General features: G+C 40.8%; 1 protein-coding gene across 2 annotated transcripts in view; it reads right to left on the reverse strand.

Annotated features, from left to right (window-relative positions):
- VPS53 (VPS53 subunit of GARP complex) overlaps positions 1–15991 on the reverse strand; it is a 118638-nt gene extending 102647 nt beyond the window's left edge. The window contains exons 1-4 of one of the 2 annotated variants that reach the window (XM_010978918.3): positions 15779–15991; positions 13878–13958; positions 5998–6047; positions 4165–4231 (exon numbers count right to left, since the gene is read on the reverse strand). In XM_010978918.3, the coding sequence (XP_010977220.1) occupies positions 4165–4231; positions 5998–6047; positions 13878–13958; positions 15779–15865 (285 nt within the window). In that variant the 5' untranslated portion in view covers positions 15866–15991. Of the gene's footprint in view, positions 1–4164; positions 4232–5997; positions 6048–11983; positions 12009–13877; positions 13959–15778 lie in introns of those variants that run through there. The other variant, XM_064495842.1, reaches the window with a different exon arrangement.
- Positions 15992–24301: the final 8310 nt, after the last annotated feature.

Consider the following 24301-nt stretch of genomic DNA (forward strand, 5'->3'; position numbering starts at 1 on the left):
GTCTAAAAGGAAAATTTCCTTTTGTCCACATTACTGCTCTCCTCCTGAGTGTTTCCTCCCCACCAGCTTCGGAAACAAGTTCTGAAAGCAAACTTTCCCTCCATTCCAGGGAAGAGGGGAACCTGGGGCCTCTTGACCTATAAAACTCACTATTTTGGAACATCCTTCATTCTCCCAAGCCTGTGCCAGTCGAATAGAGTCTCTCTTCAGCAAGACGCTGGCCAGCTGGGGCCGGACAGCAAGGCTTCCACCCCTAGGAGCCAACACAGATAGGGCTCAAAAGCTCCCTGGAAAAAAAAGTCTCTACTTGAGCTTGCATTACAAACTGTTGGAAAAGACAGATGGAGGGGATGACAGGAAAAGCAATTATTTCTTCTGGGCTTCCTTTCTGTCTGGATTCTAAGGAGACGAATACAAAATTCCATCACAGATTGAAATGCTATCTAAACATTCTTGAAAATGTGGTCTTGCTCTCTGAAATATGACCTGCTTTGCTGCAGCAACCTGTAACTTATTAATATGGGAAGGTGGAGAGGGCGGACATTTCTGCAGGCTGTCTAATTCTGGGCCTGACTCCCCAGTACTGCTCGTTTGTGACCAGAGCTTAGAACATAAATAACTAAAAGATATATTATCTACAGAGCATGACCCAACAGAAAGTCCTGATGAAGCATTCACTTCATTTTCCCATTCCTGGGTTTTTAAATACCTGGGACACTCTGAAGTGTTTCCAGGTTTCTAGTGAGTCGTTCTAAATATAGGCAGAAACACACTCAACAGTAGTGTTATTATTTCAAATGGTCGTTAAGTTGGGACTAGTCATACACAAATCAAGCTTTAAACAACTTTAAAGGGACACACACATTGGTCAAAATGATGTTTTACGGTAAAGGGCTTTTAGTTATTTATAATTAATAAATAATCTCCCACAGACCAAATATTCAACATGCCTGAATAAAATGTTATTGCAGGTGGACTGTGTGTTCTGAGATATGCCAAGATGATGAAGATACAGTTTTTGCCTCAAGGAGTTCATACACTACTCAGTGGGATAAGATGCGTTCACTAGGGAGTCAAAAGAGATCACGGAAGCCAAGTGAAAAGCACGCGCACAGGGCAGTGGGAGTTTGTGGGCAGAAAGACTGTATATCTAACTGATGGATGCTGGGAGCGATTTTCTCATCTGTAAAATGAGAGGAGTGGACCAGATGAGTTCCAAGTCCCTTCTGGTTCTAAAATTCTCATTCCTTTGGTGTATCTAGTTGAGCTGAGTAGAAAAATTCACAGAAGAAGTGGTATTTGAGCTGAGCAAGATTTTGAAATCAAGAAAAAGAGGAGAGCGAGCATTTTAGGCAGAAAGAAGAACATAAGCACAGGTCCAGAATGCTGGCGGAGCACCGGGCTCTCGGGGTGGCAGGATCACAGCAGGGGGCAGAACCGGAAAGGGAGACTCAGGCCTTGACTGTCACGCAAAGGAACTCGGATTTAAGCTGGCAGACAGAGGCCACTGGGGTTTCTGAAGAGGTAGACAACACGACCAGAGAGTAGGAAAGTGAAAGAGCAACATGAGGCTGGAGTGCTGGCAGGCTACCCTGTTACTCTATCATGTCTCAGGGCCCCCACGTACGTGGGCTTCACCTGCCAGAGAAACGGTGCTTCATGGGAGAAACCTAAACAGACAAAGCAATAAGGACGAAGAACCAGGCAAGGATCAGGAAATGGGAACCATTTTAGGAAACTAATATGTCTCTACACAAACACTGATGATGACAACAAGGAGGAAGGCAGACGACTTACAAACACGCCAATGGAAGATAACGAGTAGGAGGAAAAAGAAAGTCATAAAAGGTAGGAAAAACAGAGAGATGGATAAAACTGAAAATGTAAGAGAAAAAGAGACTCATAACAGCTGGGAGCTACTAGAGGAAGTAGCAGTAGGAGTGATCAGAGGATTACACGCTGTACTCTTCAAATTTGGGCAGCATAATGAACGTTTTAAGAAATTCGCTGTACTAAAAAATGTCAAAGAAGACAAACAACTGAATTGAAAGGCGCACATCTGACCTAACTGAATCAGCACTGAGCGCAGTGAACTGGACACTGTCTAAGAAGACGACTAGACCAGGCACACTCAGTATTTCTGTTAAGATGGTAACTTCTGAAATACAATGCTTTTTATTAAGATTTATTTACTTATTTACTTTTAACAGGGGGACTGGGGATTGAACTCAGGACTGGTGCATGCTAACCATGTGCTCCACCACTGAGCTATGCCCTCCCCTTGAAACACAATGCTGAAACAGAAGACTAGAATCCAAATGAAAAGGAGCATGGTAAACAGATAACATCCAGCCCCCTCAATCACTGGAGAATACCTCTTCCCCATATACTTCCTTCATTCCCTTCCAACAGCCCTTCTTAGCCAGACCCAAAAAGAACTAAAAAACTTTGAAATCAATCTACAGTTACCTGCTTGGTGACAAAACTAGGTATGAAGAATTATAGCTGTATTGAGCTACTATTATCTTTTTCTTGGGCAATATATCAACTTTATTTCCATCTTGCTTTTTTTATTTTTTTTTAAATATTTTATTTATTATTGTATTATTGAATTATTTTTTATTTTGGCAGGGGCAGGGGGGAGGTAACTAGGTTTGTTTGTTTTTGGAGGAGGTACTGGGGATGGAATCCAGGGCCTTATGCATGCTAAGCATACGCTCTACCCCTTGAGCTATACCCTCCCCCACCATCTTGCTTTTTAAAAAAAAAAATGTTAAGGTAAAATGCACATAACATAAAATTTACCACCTTAGCCATTTTTTATTGTACAGTTTCACTGACACCATTGTGCAACCATCACCACCATCTACCCCCTTATTAATTTTTCTTACCTTGTAAAACTGAATCACTATACCTTTCAACAGTAACCCATTCTCCCTCAGCCCCTGGCCAACTACCTTCATACTTTGTCTTTCTGATTTTCACTACTCTAAGTATCTCGTATAAGTGAAATCATCTGATATTTGGGGGTTTTTTGTGTGTGCCTGGACTATTTCATTTAGCATAATGTCCTCAAGGTTCATCCGTGATGCAGCATAATGCAGAATTTCCTTCCTTTTTAAGGCTGAGTAATATTCCACTGTATGTATAGAGCACATTTTGCTTAGCCATTCACTGTCAATGGACACTTGGGTCGCCTCCATGTTTTGGCTATTGTGAATAGTGCTGCTATGAACATGGGGGTGCAGATAACACTTCAAGACCCTGCTTTCAGTTCTCTTGGGTATACGCCCAGAAGCAGAATTGCTGGATTTCATGCTCATTCTATTTTTCAATTTTTTGAGGAACCACTACACTGTTTTACACAGCAACCGTGCTGCTTTACATTCCCACCAACAGTGCACAAGCGTTTCCACTTCTTTATGCTTGTTTGTTTTTTTAACAGCAGTCATCCTAATGGGTGTGAGGTGGTTTTTGATTTGCACTTTCCTAATGATCAGTGATACTGAACATCTTTTCATGTGTTTATTGGCCATTCATATGTATCTTCTTTGGAGAAATGTCTATGTAAGTCCTTTGCTCATTTTTTTAACCAGGTTGTTTGCCTTTTTATTGTTGAATTTTAGGAGTTCTTCATATTTTCTGCATATTAAACCCTTACCAGATACACGATCTGCAAATTCTTTCTCCCATTCTGTTGCCATTTTACTCTGTTGATTGTATCTTTAGATACACAGGTTACAGCTGTCTTTGCAGCAACAAAAATACTACTGAAATCCCAACAATTTAGCTGATAAATGAAAGCAGTGAACTGGTTTAGCAAGAGTTACACAAAATAAAGGAGGGCACAGAGGCATCTGACGCTAAGAAGAAAGACAAGGAAACTTCAGTTTTCTCATTTCTGTGTGCATTTCACCCTGGCCCTGGGTGAGCTATGTTACAATACATGTTTCTGCTCCCAGGGACACTGGGTGACAGTTCATGGCTGGTGTGGGTGGCCCATCCTGCTACCAGCGAGACAAATCATGCCAGTTTTCTGCTGTGTATGGGGCAGATCAGTATGAAAGTGCTCTGTAAGCAGGTAGATGAACATTTTGGTCCCTTGGTTGTGGGACCCTGAAGAAATCATGGGATATAATAAACATGGAGGAGTAAGTCACTTACCTGCCTGCCATCCTGTCCCACATTTGTCTGACCTCTTACGACAGTTCGAATATTGTCATCCAGTCTCCTAGCAAAAACGTTAAAAGATGCAGATCATTAAAATAATCTCGATTCTAGGTTGGCCAAAAGAAAAAAAGTTAGTAACTTATCCACCAATTTCTGCAGATTGCAGCTACTTGCTCAGAAAAATATCAAACCAGTTTGAATGATAGAAGAAAGACTGAGACCCTGGACCCCAGCGAGGAGGCAGCAACAGTGGTACAGGAAGCCAAGCCCAGCACAGGCTAATGAGTCACTTTTTTTTTTTAAAGTCTATTTTCACTTAATGTTCAGAGCTGTTCAAAAGGGCCAATATACCTTTTAGTATTTTTCATGGAGCAAACCAGAAATGACAAAGTTGCTGAAACTTTATGGGAACAAGCCAGAAAATTAAAATTATCTCATACAAAATCCTTCCTCAGTAACTTCCTCAGGAACCTTAAAAGGGATGAGGAGCCAGGTGACACATGAAATTGGTGCTTCATCTCCTGATGGTGCAATCTGTGTAGGAGACAGATCTGTGGCCTCCAATTCCTTTCTCCTGCAGCTTAACAGGGATCATTTAATGGCATCTCAACCAGAGAAACTCACATGAGTCAATTTTTTTGTGTGTGTATATCTATATAATTGCCTTTGTTAATACCACTTTCATTCTTTTCAAAAGATAACTTTACAGTCAGCACAAAGGTAGGACTTTATATGCATCCTAGTTAATCCTCTGAAATGAAATGAAAATTTCATTTTTCATTTGAAGAATTCATTAAAGGTATGGTGGGAGAAAGCTGAAAATAACTGGCTCGCAACTGACTTATAGATCATCAGGGAATTTTCATTCTCTGTGCAAAGTCCACCAAAACAACAAATAGGCATCTTTGCACTTCTTAAGGCATCCAACTGAACAAAATATTAATGGCAGAGATCTTCACCTAGAAACTCAAAGGTTTTCAGGGGGAAAAAAGAAATCATCTCCTGAATTCAAAATGAAGGTTTCTGTTCATCAAAAAAAAAAAAAAAATATATATATATATATACACACACACAAATAAATATAAATATATATACATATACTGTATATGTTTATTTGCAAGCAATATAATGTGTATGTGCAGTCGAACTGTAATAATTCTACCTAATAAAACTAAAAAAGGAAAAAAAACCTAAAAAAAACTATATTTAAAGAAATGGTATCAACCATTATAATAATAATTACAATGAATAAACTTTGACTATGTATCCACCACGTGTCAAAACTGGGAATTTAGACATGGATAAACCAGAATGAGGCTATTTGGCAGGAAAGACATTTGATGACCATCCTAGACATCCTAGATTAATCACCATGTTTAATTCTGAGGCACCACTCATGCCAACCAGCAGATCTGATCACACTGTTAGCTGATATGCGGCCAAGGAATACACATATAAGCCCATCTTCCTATCTAAGCATTGGGAATACCACCCCCCTCCAAAAAGAAAGTAACTCTGCTAGGGAAATGAAGCCATTAAAAATACAGCAGAAATAATTTTGCTTCCCTCCATAATCAACTGTTTTGAATAGTCTGTTACAGATTCCTTCCTTCTTTTATAGATAATTGAAGATTGATCAAAGAATCGAGTTCTTTCCCACAAAGCTCAGGAAACCCAGATAAAAGAACTATTTTTTTTTTAAAAAAAACTTCCATCTCTGGCAAACTTGAGATTTCAGTGTTCTCATAGATGTGTGATCCAGAATGTGATTAACTAAACGATGAGCATATTTTCATTAATTATTAATAATCACATGGTGCTACTTACCCTATTTTCAGTCTAATTTTGTTCACAACTTCATCGATGTTTGCCAGAGACTACAATAAAGAAGAAAAAGAGTCAGTTATTATTTCACTTCTTGGAATTCCTCTTCCACAGGGGAATGATGAGCTGTAACAACTATTCATGATATCTCAAAAAAATTATTCATACAGTGTGATACAACTTTTACTTAAAAAAAAAAAAAGTATAGCAGTAGTGGGCAACTACTGCAAAATCCAGCCGGAAATCTATTTTTTGTAAATAAAGTTTTATTGGAAAACAGCCATGCTCATTCATTTACATATTATCTACACCACCTTTGAGCTGCATAGACAAAGTTGAGTAGTTTCAACAGAGACTGAATAACCCACAAAGCCTAAAATTAGTATCTGGCCCTTTACAGGAAATTTGCTGACTCCCAGTATATAGGATTGTGACAAATTTGTATGACAAAATACTCAGAGACAAAAATGAATGAATGATTACAAGACACAACAACATGGATCCATCTTACTAATGTTGAACACATACACAAACCAGACACGAGCGTATACTGCACGACGGCATTTATACAGTTCAAAAGTGAGTGAAACTATTCTCGTGTTAGAAGGCAGAATAGGGGTTAACTTTGGGGGTTGGTAGTGACTATGAGGGGCAAGAAGGGGCTATGAGAAGAGGTTTTATGAATGTTTCATTTCTTGGTCTGGGTGGTGGTGACACGGCTGCATTCATTCAGTGAAAATTCATCAAGTTATACACGTAAGATCTGTGTACTCTTCTACATTATGTTAAACATCAATAAACAAATAAATATTTTTTTTTAAGTGTCCAGATCCATTAGAAAAAAGTTTGAAAGGATACAACACTAGCAGCTGGAGTCTAGACCAACAGCTGTCACCTATGAAATCAGCAGCAGTAATTGTAATCTATGAAAGGGAGAGATTTTAAGTTTTTCTTTTTTGTCTATGAGAATTTTCTAATTGCTTTATATTGACAATGCATTGCAATTATGATAAAGTTATTTCCATTTTTAAGACAACAGTAAAAACAAATGGTCTATTAACCAATTTAGAGAGCAGAAAAGTGAGGAAAGGGTGCCCCCTACTGGAATAGAGATGGTACAATTTTATAGCACCATTTTAACTAAAGTTTTCAAAATACAATTTTATAAGTCCTCTTTCCCTCTCCCTCAATAGATCTTTTATCTCAGAAAGAATTGGGGGTGATGCAGGGATTGTGCTTATAAATTGCTACTGGCAACTTTTGCTGGCAGGAAGAGGCCAGAAGCCTGCCAGGAGCAGGTCTGGTAAGAGAACCAGGTCACATAAAACAAGAGGAAATCTTGCCATTTGCAACAACATGGATGAAACTTAAGGGTATTGTGCTAAGTGAAATAAGCCAGACGGAGAAACATAAATACCATATGATTTTAGTCATATGTAAAACATAAAAAAATAAACAAACAAACAAAAAAAAACAAAATAAATGAACAAGCCAAACAAAAATACATACATACATACAGAGAACAGAGTTGTAGTTACCAGAGGGGAAAGTGCGGAGCAGGAGGGGGGCGAAATAAGTAAAGGGGATGAACTATATAGAGAAACTAAATGTGGTGGTGAGCATGCAAAGGACACAGAGAAGCAGAAAAAATAATGTGGCACACATGAAACTCACATGTTTTAAACCAATGTTACATCAATAAACAAAATAAAAATTTAAAAAGTAATGAACTAAAACAACTATCTTAATATTATAGATTAAAATGTTTTCTTTGGGGGAAAAAAAATTAAGAGAGAACCAGGTCACAAGTGTCTGAGATGTCAGAGGGAGCCATTCACATCTTGTCTACTGTCCTGACAGAGCCAAAGATGACTCAGCATTTTCAGAAAGCCAAGAAAAGGTAAAGATGACTCTCAGTAAAGAGAAGTTATTTTGACCCAGGAATCCACTGCCACGTCTATCATTTCAAAACCAGACTGGGTGGAAACAGGAGCTGAGCTGTCGGAGGACCTGGGTTTGGCACAGCTCTGCCACTGTTGACTTGCCAACAGACCAGTGGGCAAGCTGTTGAACCTCTCTGAGTGTCTATTTGCTCCAGTGCAAAATGGACATACCAGTTCCTGCCTTGCCTATATCTGCTGGAACCCATTCTTAAAAAAGGGGGGGGGGGTTGGTATAAGAAAAAAACTATTAAAAAAATTAACATTTGGGGAAACCGGGTGAAGAGTATCCATGAATTCTTTGTATTCTCACATTTTTTCTAAAAATGGGACATTATATCAAAAATTTAAAATTGTAATCTATTTAAAATTGGTAAGATATATACATGACTAAAAATTCAAATAGTTAAAGGTAAATAGTGAAAAGTAAGGCTTCCTCTCCCTCTGTCCTGCCCACCCCCTCAGTCTGCTCCCCAGAGGCGATGGCTCTGAGCCGTTTCTGTTGCACCTTCAAGGAGACTGTCTGGGTATTAAAAGCATGCCTTTCTGTATCAAAAGCACACTGTCCTTTTTTCACTTAATATAACCAGGAGGTGATTCCACATCAATCAATGTTGATTTTTGGTGGTACAGTAACCATTTCTTAAATTTAATACTCCTTAGACATGAAGGTTTTGCTTAAGCTGTAACATTTTTTCTAAGAACTCAAAATATTTATGACTTCAGACTTCCAACTGTATGTAGTTCAAAAGAGCAAAAACCTGGGAACGACTTACCCTGGGGGGAGGTGATCATATGTCCTCTTTGAGAATCACTCATCTAGTTTAGTTGTAATGTGGCTGTACAGTTTTAATTTTATCATTTAAAAATGTTTGAATGATTGAAAAGTACTTCCTGATTCTAATGGCAATTCTTGCTGATTACAGAAAAGACATAAAAATCATCTGTACCCTCAGCTGAGTATAGTCACCATTAGCATTTTGGTATACTGCCTTCTACAGTTCCTTCTATGCAAATATTTGGCTTAAAAAAAAATTAAACTGAGATAATAAGCAATTTGGCGTCTTATTTTTTTCACTTAATAACACAGATCCAAAAGCATTTTGGAAGTCATTAAAGATTCTTTATAAACAACTTCATATGACTCTTTTTTTCAAAGTTCTAATTATAATAGTTTCATATTAGTTTGGATTTTTAATTTTTTTTTCTTTTGGGGGGAGGTAATTAGGTTCATTTATTTACTTTTAATTTTTTTAATGGAGGCACTGGGGATCGTTCCTAGGACTTCGTGAATGCTAAGCACGCACTCTACCACTGAGCTGTACCCCTCCCCTCTTCGTATTAGTTTTCAGTAAGTGTCATCTAGATTCCCCTCATCAGAACTCTAATGAAAACATGACAAATGATCATCTGTAGTTTTCTACTAGGAGACTAGAAAGGTTTTCCAGATCATTACCAAACCTGGCTACTCTTCAGAATCACCCAGGGAACTCTTAAATACAGAAACCTGTGTTCTTCCCACCTGGACCTGGTGAGTGAGAGACATCTGGGATCTGTTCCAATCCATACTCCTACCTCCGGATAACCCCAGACATGCAAGCAGATTCCACTTAATAGAATGATATACACACCCTCCTCCTTAGAGTGACACTCAATTTATTCTTGATATACTGACATCTACTTTAAATATTTGAAACTCATAATTCACAAGTATTTACTGCATGTCCATGAGGTATATAGCTGGGTTTGCCCAAGATCTAGCAATAGTTAAAAGAAACTGTAAATCATGTCACTACTTTCTCTTACCTTTGCATTAAGGTCCATGGAAATCTGGGTTGGAAAATGAACTGCTAAGTATAAATCTGGGATTGGGGACATAAAGGTAACCCTGTGTCACAAAATTTCTGAATTACCTAAGAAACTTCACTGTATGTTACCACGTACATGGCAGAGGAAGAGGTGAGAACCTGGTGGCTCCCTACTTATGTAATTTTCAAGTCTAACCATTTGTTTGGTGAGTCAGCAGTCTTGATAGGTTGGGGTAAATGAAATATTTTCATGGCTAAAATTGCTATCTTTATACCAGTTGTTTCCAAATTTCTCTCTCTAGCTAATCCCTAGAATTCCTCTTTCACAGAAAATGATGAGCTCTAAAGCTTACCTGTGAAATCTCAAAATGGACACACAGTAAGTACTATTTTTCCAACTTTATTTAAAGAATTAACATGTCCGCCAGAAAAAGATGGGAAGGACATATGCCAAAATATTAACAATGATGGGGATTATGAGCTCCAGAATCAAATATCCTACTTCGCATTTCTACCTGGATGACGCAGTTCAATAACTGAGCTGACACGGCTCTTCCTCCTCACTCCTAGTATAGGGGAAAGGGGCCAGCACCCACCCAGTCTGCCAGGCTAGAAATCAAAGTTCAAAATCCTTCGTTTGTCCTATAATGTGCAACTTAAATACCACCTCCGGGAAGCCTTTGGGGATCCCTCAGACTATTTGACTTCACGGTATTTAGCATGCTTTGTGGCACTGCCATCACATTCAAGGTGAGTACTCTCTCTCTGTGTCTCGTTATTCTCATAAAAAAATAAGCATGCTAATAAAGTGGAGAATGCTTGGTGGCAGGGGGTGGGCGGGGCTGTTGCCTAACATTTACTAAATGTTAACTATTACTATAGTTGTAGCAGTTAGGAATCCTTTTAAGAGCAAGTAACATGTCATAGTAATTATACAAACAAGTCACTGTAACTCCATAATCATTTCCTCATAATCTGTTAACGGTGTGATTATTAACTAAGAAGCTGGCCTGGAAGTTCTCTGTAGGACCATCGCTGCCTTGTTTACTCCTCTAGCCCTGAACTTCCTACAGAGCTAGGCAGAGGAGGTGTTTGTGTTGAGTAAATGAGTGAATTTTAGATTCTTTGTCCCTTCCAGCACCGAATCCCATGACTTCCATCTCCTACGCAGCCCTCAGATCTTGCTCTCTCTGTCCCAGTTCCCCGGGGCTCCTGTCGTCCCTCTTAAGTGCTCTCCTAACTGCTCTTCCTGCCCTCAGTTCTGCCTCCCCCAGCTCCTCATCCACACTGCTGACAGATGGCATTTAAAAATCTGATCCAGTCATTACCATGCTGAGAGTCCTTCCAGGAACACTCCAAGCAGCAGTCTCCAGAGGAGGAGTGTGCATCCCTCACGGTGAGAGGAGAAAATATGAAAACCTCTATATGTATTCTTCACTTAGAGAGCAAACACGCCTAACACCTGATCTATATGAGACTGGTACTAGGATTATGTACCTACTACATTGGACAGGGAGTAGGGGTGGATATGGGCTTAAAACTTTAGCTCAGTGAAAATGAGTCCTGTGGAAAACAGATCACTGAGAGGCAGGTGGTCTCCAAACACTGGAGACCCCGGGCCCAGAGGACACAGCACCTTCAGGACCCTTGCTCTGCCAAGCCCTTCGGCCACATCTCTGGTGAGGCTACGCTTCCTGTGCACACCCTGTGTTTCCCATCTCTGGGCCTTGGCCTTGTGTTGAGAATAACCTCCTTTCCCCTGTCATCCTGGAAGACTAACCGAGCAGGTCACTCTGCCTCAAACAGCATTCTGCAAGATGCCACATGCCCAGTCCCTTCACAGCACCGGGCCTCAGCTTAAAGGTGAGCACTGCAGGGAGACCTTCCCTGCCGACCAACTAAGGGAACCCCCTCCCACCCCCTGCCATCGTGCTCCGTCACTGCACCTGCTTTTTATCACAGTATCAACCATACAATTCTGCGTTTATTTACTTGCTGATTTGCTTATTGTCTTCTTCCCCACACCAGACTCCACGAGATCCGGACCTTGCCGGTCACACTTACCATTGCTCCCGTTTCATAAGCAGTGCCTGGCACGTGGTGGACACTGAATAAATAATTGCTGAGTTTGACTAAGTGAATAAATCCTTGAAGATCTGGCAGAAAGGCTGCCTCTTCTCAGAGGTTTTAATTCTTCCAGGGAAGAACTGTTGTTTTGTACCTCTCTGAACCATTACTTACCTCTTGTACAGCATTCACCACTGCCTCTCCCAACTTAATCACATATAGGCAGACCTTGGAGATACTGTGGGTTCAGTTCCAGACCATCATAATAAAACACAGAACAAGTCATATGAATTGTTTGGTTTCTCAGCACATATAAAAGTGACATTTACACTATATTGTGGTCTGTTAAGTGTGCAATAGCATTAGGTCTCAAAAAACAATGCATATACCTTAATTGAAAAATACTTCATTGCTAGAAAAAAAAAACCTAACCATCATTCAGCAAAGCAGGGTTGCCACAAAACTTCAATTTATTTAAAAAACGTGTTATCCGTAAAGGATGACAAAGTGAAGCACAATAAATCGAGGTGTGCCTGAATACTTAAGGCGCACGGACTGGGTCTTAGTCATCTCTGTATCCCCGGCGCTCAGCACAGTGACTGACAACATGTGACAGGTGCCCACTGAACTTTTCCTGAATTAATGAAAAACCAAGCAGAACTCTAGCTGATCCTCTCCCAACCCTGCTGCTTCTAATTCTACTTCTCACCTAAACACCCAAAAAACATATGGGAGAAGAACACTATAGGCAATTCACCCAGCAAAACAAAATGTCAAGTCTGAAATGTACATCTTGAAACAGTAGTAAAAGTAGCTTTCTAACTCCAGGTTTATCCTGCCCACCTCACTCCCATTTCCCCCTATTACATTAAAAAAATCCTTTCTTCTTCCTGATTTACTACAGAAAATCTGGGGAGACTCTTTCAACCTGAGGGTTTAATTTCTAATAATATGTTCAATATACAAAGAATTCCACACAAACACAACAGCAGTATTCAGTATTCGCTAACTCCTCCCAGCCCAACTGGTTACAGTGGAGTCTGATTTGAATTTAACTCTCATTTTTTTATCGAGGCCCCTCAGATTATGTGGAATTGAAAGGGAGAAGGACCCTGTGCCCCTCCCACCTGCCTCTTGTTTATAGAAAAGCTGAAGTCTTCCAGGCCTCCCTGAGTCATAGAAGAGCAGGCTCAAGCAGTTGATGGGGACAAGCCTGCAGGCAGTAGGGATGGCAATGACTCTGACCACCTATCTCAATGATTAACTGAGATTATGCCTTCATTTCCCTTTACAACTTTCATGACCAAACAGAATCTTTGGAGATGGGTTTTTTGGGAGGATGCTGGGTCCACTTGATTGCAGACATTCTGATTAAAAGCAACTTTCCTTTTTGTTACCAGGACTGCTGGCCCCAGGATCATACCCCTGCCCCTCCCTCAAATAGAAACCAATTACTCTTATCTAAGTCTCAGGAGACAGCTGCAGAGAAGAAACAAGAACTAGTTAGAACCCAATCCAAGATGGTGAAGGATCTGACTTCCAGTGGAACTTGAGTCTCGTTATATACTCACTGTAATGTATTAGCATGCTAAATGACACACCCACCAGCGCTATGACAGTTGGCAACTCCCATGACAACAACTGGAAAAGTCCATACAAGGACAGAAAAACTCGGCCAAGGACTGACTGGCTCCACTACACCCGGAAGGAGGATTGGATGGTGGAAGCCTCTTATAAAAGTCCACGACCTGGGCAGGAGCTGTCCCTACCGCCTACCTTGGCTGATGGCTTCTCACTTGAGTCACCTCTTCCTTGCACAACTGCTTTTCTTCCCTTCTCCCTGCTCCAGCACTTTCCTTCCACTTCCCTTTCTGAGCAAAAAAGCGGCTGTTCACTTCGGCCCTCTGCCTCTGCTGTGCAAATTCTTTCACAGCCACCAGTAAGAACATATACTTTGGTGGGCTTCCTAACTTAGGGGTTTCTCCATCTGCTAACAGTATAAACCCACCAATCATTAATACTCAGGATGAGCCAGAAGTCACTGGAATGAAGGAAACTCTGTACTTACCTGCTCTGTTGGGAACAGGGTATTGATATACTCCACAGCGTTGAAATCTGCTCGATCTAGAGGATCCTGGCTTGGAAATACCTGCACAAAGATAGAGGATTAAACATACCTGTCATCTTTCTGTCTTGCTTTCTATATCTTTTCTTTCCTCCCTATTGGTTGGCAAGTTCTTTGAAGGCAAAAACTGTATTTTTTTTTCCTTTTATAAGGCTTAATACACAACAGATGCTCAATAAATATCTGGGGAATCTTTCATTTACACCAACATCTGTAATTTTAACCTTGTGGTGAAACTAACAGAATGCAAAACAGTGAAAAGTTCCAGATAGCCACGAAACCCCAAGGACAAGGTAAAAATAAGTAGGCACCATGGACTGTTAGATTAAACCAGCTGACGACATGGTTGTATTAAGGGAGTCTTGATAACAGACTTATGTACCATGTCTCAGTGACATCTCAGAAGAATTCACTATGCACTGAAGTGATTTTCACACTTCACACAGTGTCAGGAAATGGAGAGCCGGCATTCAGGAACTGTCCACCTCTTTCAGCTCATAGAGGAGCTCAAAGCTGTGCTGCAGCTCACTCCCCCAATGACATACATCTCTCCACCTTCTGAGGAACAGAGACAGTTTCTTTCAACCTGAAGAACACGTACCAAGGTGGACTGTAAAAGCAGTCACATGATTCCCTGGGTACTAGATTTCCCCAGCTCAAGACAGTTATTCTGGGAAGCAAATTCTTTTCTGATGTCTGCTTAGGTCAAACCTATGTTAGAATTCAATTTAAGAAACAGCAAAAATATACTCTTAGAAAAGCATTGTCAAACAACTGCTGACTCAGTTATTTGTTTCTTCTATAGTTCCAAAGAGCAAATGAAATGTATGCCTTTTTCAGACAGATAGAGGTGGATGGGGAGGATTGTGGCCTGAACACCAAAACCTCTGCCCAGTGGTCTGGCTTCCTTAAGATGTGCCCAATGTGCTTTGTCTAAGTAATCCAACCATTCCCAGAAAAACACACATCCAAAAATCTATAAATGGAACAATACAAATAAATTTACTTAGTTCAGTGGCAGACCGTTAGTAAGTATTAATGATCAATAAATATTAACTATTAGTAACAGAAGTAGTAAAGTTTTACTTCGGAAAACTTCCCAGCCATCATTAGATGTATCGATAGCCCTCCTTTTTTTAAAATCCCCTATGCCAACTCCTTTAAGGGAGATTTTTCTCCCTTTGTCGGGAGCAATACCCTGTACAAGGGTCTAAATCACTATTTCTGACATCATCACTCTTAAAAACTCAATAAACTTGAAAAGAGAATTTAGTTAACTGAAGCATTCTTGCAGGGAAGACAGGCCACCTGGGAATATTCTTCAACCTAATCCAAACTAATCAACAGCAGGAATCCTCAACCACTTAAGTATGGTAAAGGAGTCCTTTCTTTTCTTTTCTTTTTTTAACTTTTCCCCTCTCCTTTGGGATACGCTTCAGATATAGGTTACCCCCGCCTCTTAATTCCGAGTCACTCACGACGGTCTAGACAGAGAATCCGGAGCAGCGGGACAGCAGCCTGATAAATGAATGAACAGCCCCATCCCCCAAAACCTGAGGTCCCTTCTTCTAGGTGCATCCTTTCAACGGGCACAGCTCCTTTGCCCAAACCCACCGAGCTGCCCACCCTCCAAAGACAACCAAGGCCTAGGAAGGATTCTCCTCCTCCTGCAGATTCAGAAACCCCTTCCCTCCACCACCTCCCCGAAACCTTTCCTTTGCCTTCTACGCCTAGCTCCCACGTCCCCGTCCAAAGACAGCTTCCTCCGTGTCCCACCCTAGGTCCCACCTTCAGAGCTGCCCCAGCCTCCGCACTCTCCTCCCTTCAGGGGGCGGAACGCTCACCTGCTCGATGGCGAGCTGCACATCGGGAGTGAGCTGGAGCACGGCTTCCAGCTCCTCCACGAACTCTAGTTCCTCCTCCTCCATCATCCCGCCGCCCAGCTCCAGCCTAACAACCACCCCAACCTCGAGTCGGACCTCCAACGACCACCCACGCCCCAGAACGGCAACTGCCCAGCATCTGCGTTCAGGCGAGCCCCGGCTGTGTGAGCCAGACAGGCACTTCCGGGAAGCCAGGCACTTCCGGGGTCCGGGGCACTCTGGGATAGCGGCGGACTGACCTCTGGTCGCCCTAAGGACGCATTCCTGTCACCTTCCAGGAGCCTTCTCCGGCAGCCCTGTAGTCCGGCGGCCCCCGCCCGTGCTCAGCTCTCCTTAAGATGGTGGGGACCCTCTTCACCTCGCCGAAGGCGCGCCCCCTACTCGGGCCCTGGCGCTGGGGAGGGCTCGGCCGCCGGGTCAGGACCTCCTCCTCCTCCCCCCAGAGAGGGTAAGCCCCGGCAGCGTCGCAATCAACGACAGCAACCCTCACGGGCCGCGAAGCTGACGATCCTTCTGCTCCCGGGGTCCCCTTGCCCAGTGGCAGTAGGTGTCCCCCCGGCCATCGGGGGAGAAATGACCCCAGCTGGTAAGTGGCGATGTTGCCAAGGACCGTTTGTAGAATGGGACAGCGTCCACTTGACAGAGTTAAGTTACCCGAGTGCCAAGCCTCCAGGCAGTTTTCTGTGGGTGTCTGCAGCTTCCTCCTTGGGGGGGAAAAAGAGCCAGATTAGGCAGTGTCCCGCCGCTGGGGAAGTGCTGACTTTCTGAGACTGAATATCTGGAGTCGAAGTCCCATTCCACGACTGATGAACTGTGTGATCTTGAACAAATTACTCCATTGGCCCTACTTACCCTGCAAGGATTTGGCGAGTGTTAAGTATTAAAAGCGCCATGCAAATTTAAGCTAGTAATACAGGTAATATGAGGGTGTCTAGCCCTTATGCACCACAAATTAAAAAGAGGCCAAGTCACCCTGTGGAACTATTTTTCCTCTAGACGCTTAAAACAATTAGATAATTGCAGCCAAAGGAAGAGTTGTTTTACCAGTTAAACATTGTGAAACTCCATGATGGAAAAGTTCCTGGCCCCAATGAGATTTTTTTAAAAAAATCATAATTGTAGTAAAGAAAAGATGGAAGCAATACAATAAAGGAAGGTTGAAAAATATAAATTGGCTATACAGGAGAATATTATTGACTCAAAAATCATGGTTTTGAAAATTATTTCATGACATGGAAAATGTGCATAATATATTTCAGAAAGCAAAAATGTGCAGCATGGTCCCAGTTTGTGTGTGTGTGTGTGTCTTTTGTGCCTATAAAAATGACAGCAAAGAAACATTACTTTTCTGCAGATGATGGAATGTATTTTTCACACATTTTCCCAAAATGTCTACGAGCCAGTAGCACTTTTATAATCAAAAATGTAAATGCCTTTTTTTTTTTTAAAGGAAAAGGTAATTATATCCATCTGTCTTGGATGTTTTCATTCTCTACAGTAAGAAATAATTTATACACAGTAAAATTCACCCACTTAGTTTCTAATGCTGTAAGTTTTAGTAAATGCATATAGTCATGTCACCACCACCACAATCAAGTCCTAAGACAGTTCCATCATCCCCCTAAATTCTCTCAAGCCCCACCCCATCCCCTGGCAACTAGTGACCAGATTACTGTCCCTATAGTTTGTCCTCTCCAGAAAGTCATATAATGGAATCATAAAACATGTCACCTTTTGAGTCTGGCTTCTTTCACTTAACATAATGCATTTGCATTTCATCCAGGTTGCATGTATCAGTAGTTTATTTCTTCTTGCTGAGTAGTATTCCACTATCTATACCAGTTTGTTAATCCATTCCCTGGTTGAAGGGACATTTGGATTGTTTCTAGTTTGGGGCAGCAAGGAATAAAGCTGCTATAAACATTCATGTGCAGGTTTTTGTGTGAACGTAAGTTTTCCCTTCATTTGGGTAAATACTTAGAAGTGGGATTTCTGGGTTTAACTTCATAAGAAACTGGTAAACTGTTTTCCAAAGTGGGCTGTATCATTTTTGCATTCCTACCAGCAATGTATGAGAGTTCTGGTTGCTCAGATAATAACTCACATTTCCTAGCCCTTACCATATGCCAGGCACCAGGCTAAGTATATACGTTGTCTCTATTAATCCACGTGGCAGTTCTGAGGTTGTTAATTAAACACCTTTAACAGATGAGAAAATGGAGATGTAGTTAAAAACTAACAAAAACGTGCCCAAAGTCCCATAACCAACTGCCACTTATTCACTCATTCAACAAATTTATTGAATTTATTGAATGAATGAATGAATGAATGTTCTTGCTGGCAATAGGGACTAGGCCAGGTGCTAAGAATTTAGCAATCAACAAAATAGACCAAGTGCCTGCCTCCATAGAGCTATTTTCGGGTATGAAAAGGGTACTCATACAAATAAACAAAGAATTGTGACAGGTCTAATGAAAGACAAGTAAACCATACGTTGAAAGACTATATTGATAGGATGCTCTTATTGGATTTGGAGGTCAGGAAAGGCTTCTTTGAGGAACTGATTTTTAAGCTGAAGCAAAGGGTGGGGATGTGAATAGGAGATGACAGACAAAAGGAACAGTATAAGCAAAAGCCACAAAGATGGAAGAAATTGGCCAAGGTGATGGCACTTTGAAAGCCCAGGGGAGAATGGAATAAGAAGAGGCCAAAGAAATAGGTAGTGCCAAATGGTGGAGGCTCTTGAAGGTCATGTTGAGGAATGGAAAGGCTTTGAAAGCCCATAAGCAGAGGAGTGATAGATCCAGGTTCCCCACGGCTGTCCTCAGTCCTACTGCCCTCATTTTTGTTTTCTCTGCTTCTGAGCCACCCACACACTGTCATGGAGAGTCATGAAACCAGGGCGACCATCTCCAGTACAGATTCATGCTGTCCAATTTCTACTGATTGTCCTCTTACAAATCCATTGTCAACTCTTCAATGGCATTCCACCTGAGACCCAAACCTTTCCCTACTCTGAAGCTCCCAACACCATTATTTCCCTTTTCCCTCTTTGCAGATAAGATATTAATAATAAATATAAATTTGGGTTTAAGAGAGCTACACAGTACAAAAGTGTAGGAAGATAAAAGAGCAGATATGAGTGGACATTAGGTGAAAAAAACTGCATTGAGATAAGTAATAACCAGATTCACTGTTTATTATAAGCAAAAGACAGAAATACTTTTAATAGAAGGAGGAAGCCTGAAAAGACAGATTATACACCTTTAAGATAAATAAAATATGGAAGTTTTACAGACAGGAGAAATTTGGGTATGAAAATCGGAGCATGTGGTATTCACAAATGAGCTGGGCTTTTTTTTTTTTTTAAACAAAACAATTTCCTGTTATGGAATAGGGTGCGGATGATGACAACCTTGGAGACCCCACCCTTTAATCCTCTAATAGGCAGTGGGAAAAGGATGTCTAAAGTACTGCAACAGTCTGTAGGGGAGTTTTGGGGTGCATCTGTGAGGCCGGAATCTGAATAAAATGGAAAAATAACAGTGACCCTCCAAAGGAGGGATTTTCATAACGTTTCTCTTTTGTGCCAAGAAATTATAAGCATATATAGGCTGGAAATAATAAGTAATTTTAAAAGAGACTTTGTTAATGAAATCCAGTGAGATCTCTAAATTTCATGTACCTCTGTCAATTAACCCTTTCTTTCTAGCTCTGTTCAAAGGAGTCTCCAATATCCTATTGTATTTGCAACTGGTTTCATTGTTTTTGAAGTAACTGTACTATAATAAATTGAGTAGACATTATGCAGAGTATGTTATTTTATAAGATCAAAATAGTGTGTTTATTCCATTTAATAGGGATCTCTGTAAGGACCTTCTGAGCAGCTGGGCTTTTTGTGAAACTTCTTGTGAAAAAAAAAAAAAACTGCAGAATATCTGAATTACCTGATCTTTACCCACTAAATGCCAGTAGTATGGCCCCTCCCCCCAACATTGTGATAACCAAGAATCCCCGCTACGAATTCCCACAATGCCCCTTAGGACCCTCAAACACCATCACACTTGGACCCTGTTGTCACTATGGGTGGCAAAAGCTCCCAAGCCAACTTGGTAGTAGAGGAATATAGTTTAATTTCTACATTAAATCTTGTTCAAGATGCCTTTTTGGTGCTCCTTTATGGGCCGTTTTTAGTGCATGACTTTTCATGCTGACAGGTTCTTTTGCTGTCCTTCATTCGAGAACTTTCTGAACATCCTGGACACTGGCGTTGGTCTGTTCTTGATTGATATCCCGACAGTTCTGAAGGTTCCGATGTCCTTGACACCCAGTTTTGTTTTGATCGGTACTCTGGTTCTCCTTGCATGCCCATTCTTGTTAAAGAGATTATAATCTCCAGCTAGCTTTAGCAGCTCCCGTTCCCACGGTCATAGCTCAGGTATTCAGTCATGCGCAGATGCTGGCTCCCAGGTGCTTTTAAATGAGGACCCTTCCCCATTGGCTACACTGGGTTCACGTTAATTCCTTCCCTCACTCAAGAAAGTGATAATCACACAGGCCAAAAAGACAAGTCTGACACATTACAACAAATATAAACACTTGTTTTATGAGATTGACATTAACTAACTAGTACAATTATCACAATGTTGCTACCATTAATTAAGGTGTCTCACACCCTCGAGTTTCTCACAATGCCATGGCCACTTCCACCCCTCTTTTCTCGTGGTCTTCCTGTCATGTTCTCTTAAATTCCCTGAGCCGGATCATAGGCTGCTACTCTTCTGACCTACACTAGTAGTTCTTAATCTTTTCTGAATCTAGACGCCTTGGAGGAGGTGAAGAACTCTATGATAGATCCTTTCCCCAGAAAAATATACATCTGTACCACATTTCATATGCAATTTTAAGGGGAGGGGATCCCACTGAATCGTTCTTAAAACAAATTTTTAAGCCCATCTTGCTGCAGCTAAACATAGTAATCTTGTGAACAACCCTCCCCGACACAGTATTCCGATCAGAGATGTGAGCCTCAGTCCTCCAGTTTTACATCACTGATCTATAGTTGATATCTATTCTCCACCAGCCAAAGATGTTTTACCCAGCTAAGCATTTTTAGGTCTACATCCAAAAGCCAGTAAAAAGTTTTATTTCCTAAATATAGTACTGCTCAGGATCCAGATAGCTCCCTCCACCCCAATCTCCCACTGAGATTCACTGCTTTTGGGAGACCACTCCCACTGCTGTGTCTAGGCTCCAGATCTTTTCCAGCCACACTTGGCTTTCTCCCCTCAGTGCCAGTCACACTTTCAGCTGCTTATGAAAATCTTCACATTGCTTATCCTTTTCTCTTTCTCTTTGCCCTCATGGCCCTAGCCTAAGCACATGTATATGTTGGGTTTAGAGTTTAGCATTTTATGAGCAGATCTAATCCGCCACATTAAATGATAGGGAATGGTATTAGGAATGAATATAATACGGTGTATTTACATAGTACTTCATGCACGGTATAAATGTTTTCATATATATTATTTCTTAGTCTTCACCATAGCCCTCAAGGTAGGTAGGACAGTAGGTGAGGAGTTAAGGTCAGGCAGCTAAGTGCTGGCCTGCTAGGATGACACCAAAGTCTGTTATGTTCCAGGACAGTGCTTTTGCTCATTAAATGAATGCCTCTCTAACCTCTCTGAGCCAGATCCCGTTACAGCATTACTTAGAAAAATCAAAGCCGTTGCTTTCCAAAAGCTTATGGGACACTCTGACATTTTAAAAAATGATGACCCCCCAAAACATGGGATATGAATGTCATATTTTTTTAATTACCTTTCATCTATTTTTCGAGGCAGCGTGCTTTTCTTGCTTTATCAAGTGTCTAGCTATATTTTTCAAAATCTTCATACACTTGTACTCAACCACGTTCCACAGAAAGCCAAGCAGGTTGAACAGTTAGAGCCATTACTTTCTGGGGGCTGATTGTGTTTTTCCTTTCTTTTATATTTATGTAATGAATAATGAATTGTTTTTATTGGAAAATCCCATACAACACAGGCAAATGTAAAAGTCATTCTTAACTCACCTCACCCCAAAGACGCAAAACCAACACACTTCTCTCCCCGGGAGTGGCACTGTTAGTTTGGGATTCTCTTTCCAAGCCTTTCCTTGCGTGATTATGTAGTCGTATATGTACCAATCACATTCATAGTTTTTTGCTTAAATGTAAGTTATATCTCACCATACTTCTTGTTCAGTGATCTGTTCTCTCCCCTTTAAATTCCCAGTATGTTCTGGAGATCTTTCTCTGTATTTCGGTCTAGTTCTCCTTTTAGTGGCTATGCAGTATTCCAGAGCTTGACCATACCATAAAATATTTTATGTCAGACAATCCCCGACTTGACTTCTGATGGTTGAATTTACGATTTTCCAACTTTATGATGGTGTGAAAGTGATATGCATTCAACAGAAACTGTACTTCGAATTTTGAATTCTGATCGTTTCCCAGGCTAGTGGTGTGCCATCTAGTACGCCCTTGTGATGTGTTGCAGAGGCAGTGAGCTGCAGCTCCCGGTCAGCTTTGCAGTCAGGAGGGTAAACAACCAATACATTTATAATCATCCTGCTTGTCCCTTTCAGTACAGTATTCAGTACCTCACATGAGACAGTCAACACTATCATAAAATAGGCTTTGCGTTAGATGCTTTTTGCCCAACTGTAAGCAAGTGTAAGTGTTCCAAGCACTTTTAATTAAGGTAGGCTAGGTTCAGCTATGAAGTCCAGTAGGTTGAGTGTATTAAAGGCATTTTCAACTCACGGTGTTTTCAATTTACGATGAGTTTATCAGGACATAACGCCACCATAAGTTGAGGAAGATCTGTACTCTATTACTGGATATTTAGGGCATTCCTAATGTTTTTTTCACTTGTTACAAACAATACTGTATCCTAGCAATACAAATTTATACTTCTACCAGCACTGAAAAAAGTGCCTATAATCCTCATGTCTTTACGTACACTGGATAGTATCAGTCTTGTAAATATTTACTTACAAAGCTTTCTATTGGACTTTTGTATTTCTGTGTATTTCCATTCTATATCCTTTGAATAATTCTTTTGGGTCATTTGTCTTTCTTCATAAATTGTAGAATTTCTTTATTCTGAATATTAACTCTTACTCTGCTGTACACTGCAGGTATTTTCTTCTAAACTGTTACTTGTATTTTAACTTGTTAATGGTGACTTTTGATGTACAATTTTTTGCTTTCTTTTAATGTACACAAATCCGTCAGCCTTTCTATGTATGACATCTGGGTCTTATGCCTTGTTTGGGAAAGCTTTCTCTACCTGTGAATTATAAAAATATCATTCAAAATTATCTTCTAATACATTGATAGTGTTGCTTTTTGTGTGCAGCCTTTAATATATCTGGAGTTGATGTTTGTGTTTGGTGTGTGGCAGGACATTGTATTAGTTTCCTAGGATTGCTGTGACACATTACCACAGGCTGGATGCATTATGACAACAGAAATGTATTTTCTCATAGTGCTGGAGGCCAGAAGCCTAAAGTCAAGGTGTTGGCAGGACTGACTCCCTTCTGGAGGCTCTGAGGGAGAAACCCTCCCAGGCCTCTCCCCCGGCTCCTGCGGGTCCCAGCAGTCACTGGCCTTCCTTGGCTTGTGAATTCATCGCTCCAGTCTCTCACTCCATCTTCGCTTGGCCTTCTTCTCTGTGCCTTTTCCTTTTCTGTCTCCTGTAAGGATGTTCTCATTGGATTTAGGGCCTCTCATGATCCCTTATGATTGCACCTCAATCCTTACCTCAATCAAAATTCACATTTCCAAATAAGGCCACGTTCTGAGGTTCTGGGTGGACATGAATCCTGGGGTGACACTTTTCAGCTAATTTAATTTTTTCCAAAGACTGATAGTTTCTGTGGCTTTCTTCCATTATCCTTTTTTCCTCACAAGTATGCTGTGCTGGCCACAGATTAAATTGAGTGGGTCTGGTTCAGGATGCAGTTTTGTTCCATTGATCTGTTTCTTGTTCACTGTTTCAATTATGATAATGTCTGAGATGTTCTGATATGTTGTAAATTCCTCTTCCCACCCCTACCGGTGCTCTTGATTCAAATATTTCTTGGCTATCCTTGAATGTATCCTCTAATTCACACAAGCTTTAGAAAGAGCTTACGGAGTCCATTGAAAACACATTGCGATTTGGATTTGATTGAATTCAGAGATCAAATTGGGGAAAACTGACATGTTTACAATATTGAATCTTCCCTTTAGGGCCATGCTCTGTTTGTTTAGGCTTTTATGTCTTTCAGTAAAGGTTTGCAGCTTTCTTCATAAAGGTCTTTTAGGTCTAAAACTAGTGATTTATAAATTTTAAAAATATTATATGTTTTCTTTTTCTATTACCTTTTCTAATTGTTATTTGCTGGCTTATAGAAAAGTCATTTATTTTTGTATGGTTGATCTTGTATCCAGCCACC

The sequence above is a fragment of the Camelus dromedarius genome, chromosome 16 (assembly GCF_036321535.1).
Source record: "Camelus dromedarius isolate mCamDro1 chromosome 16, mCamDro1.pat, whole genome shotgun sequence".
In the NCBI taxonomy this organism is placed as follows: Eukaryota; Metazoa; Chordata; class Mammalia; order Artiodactyla; family Camelidae; genus Camelus; species Camelus dromedarius.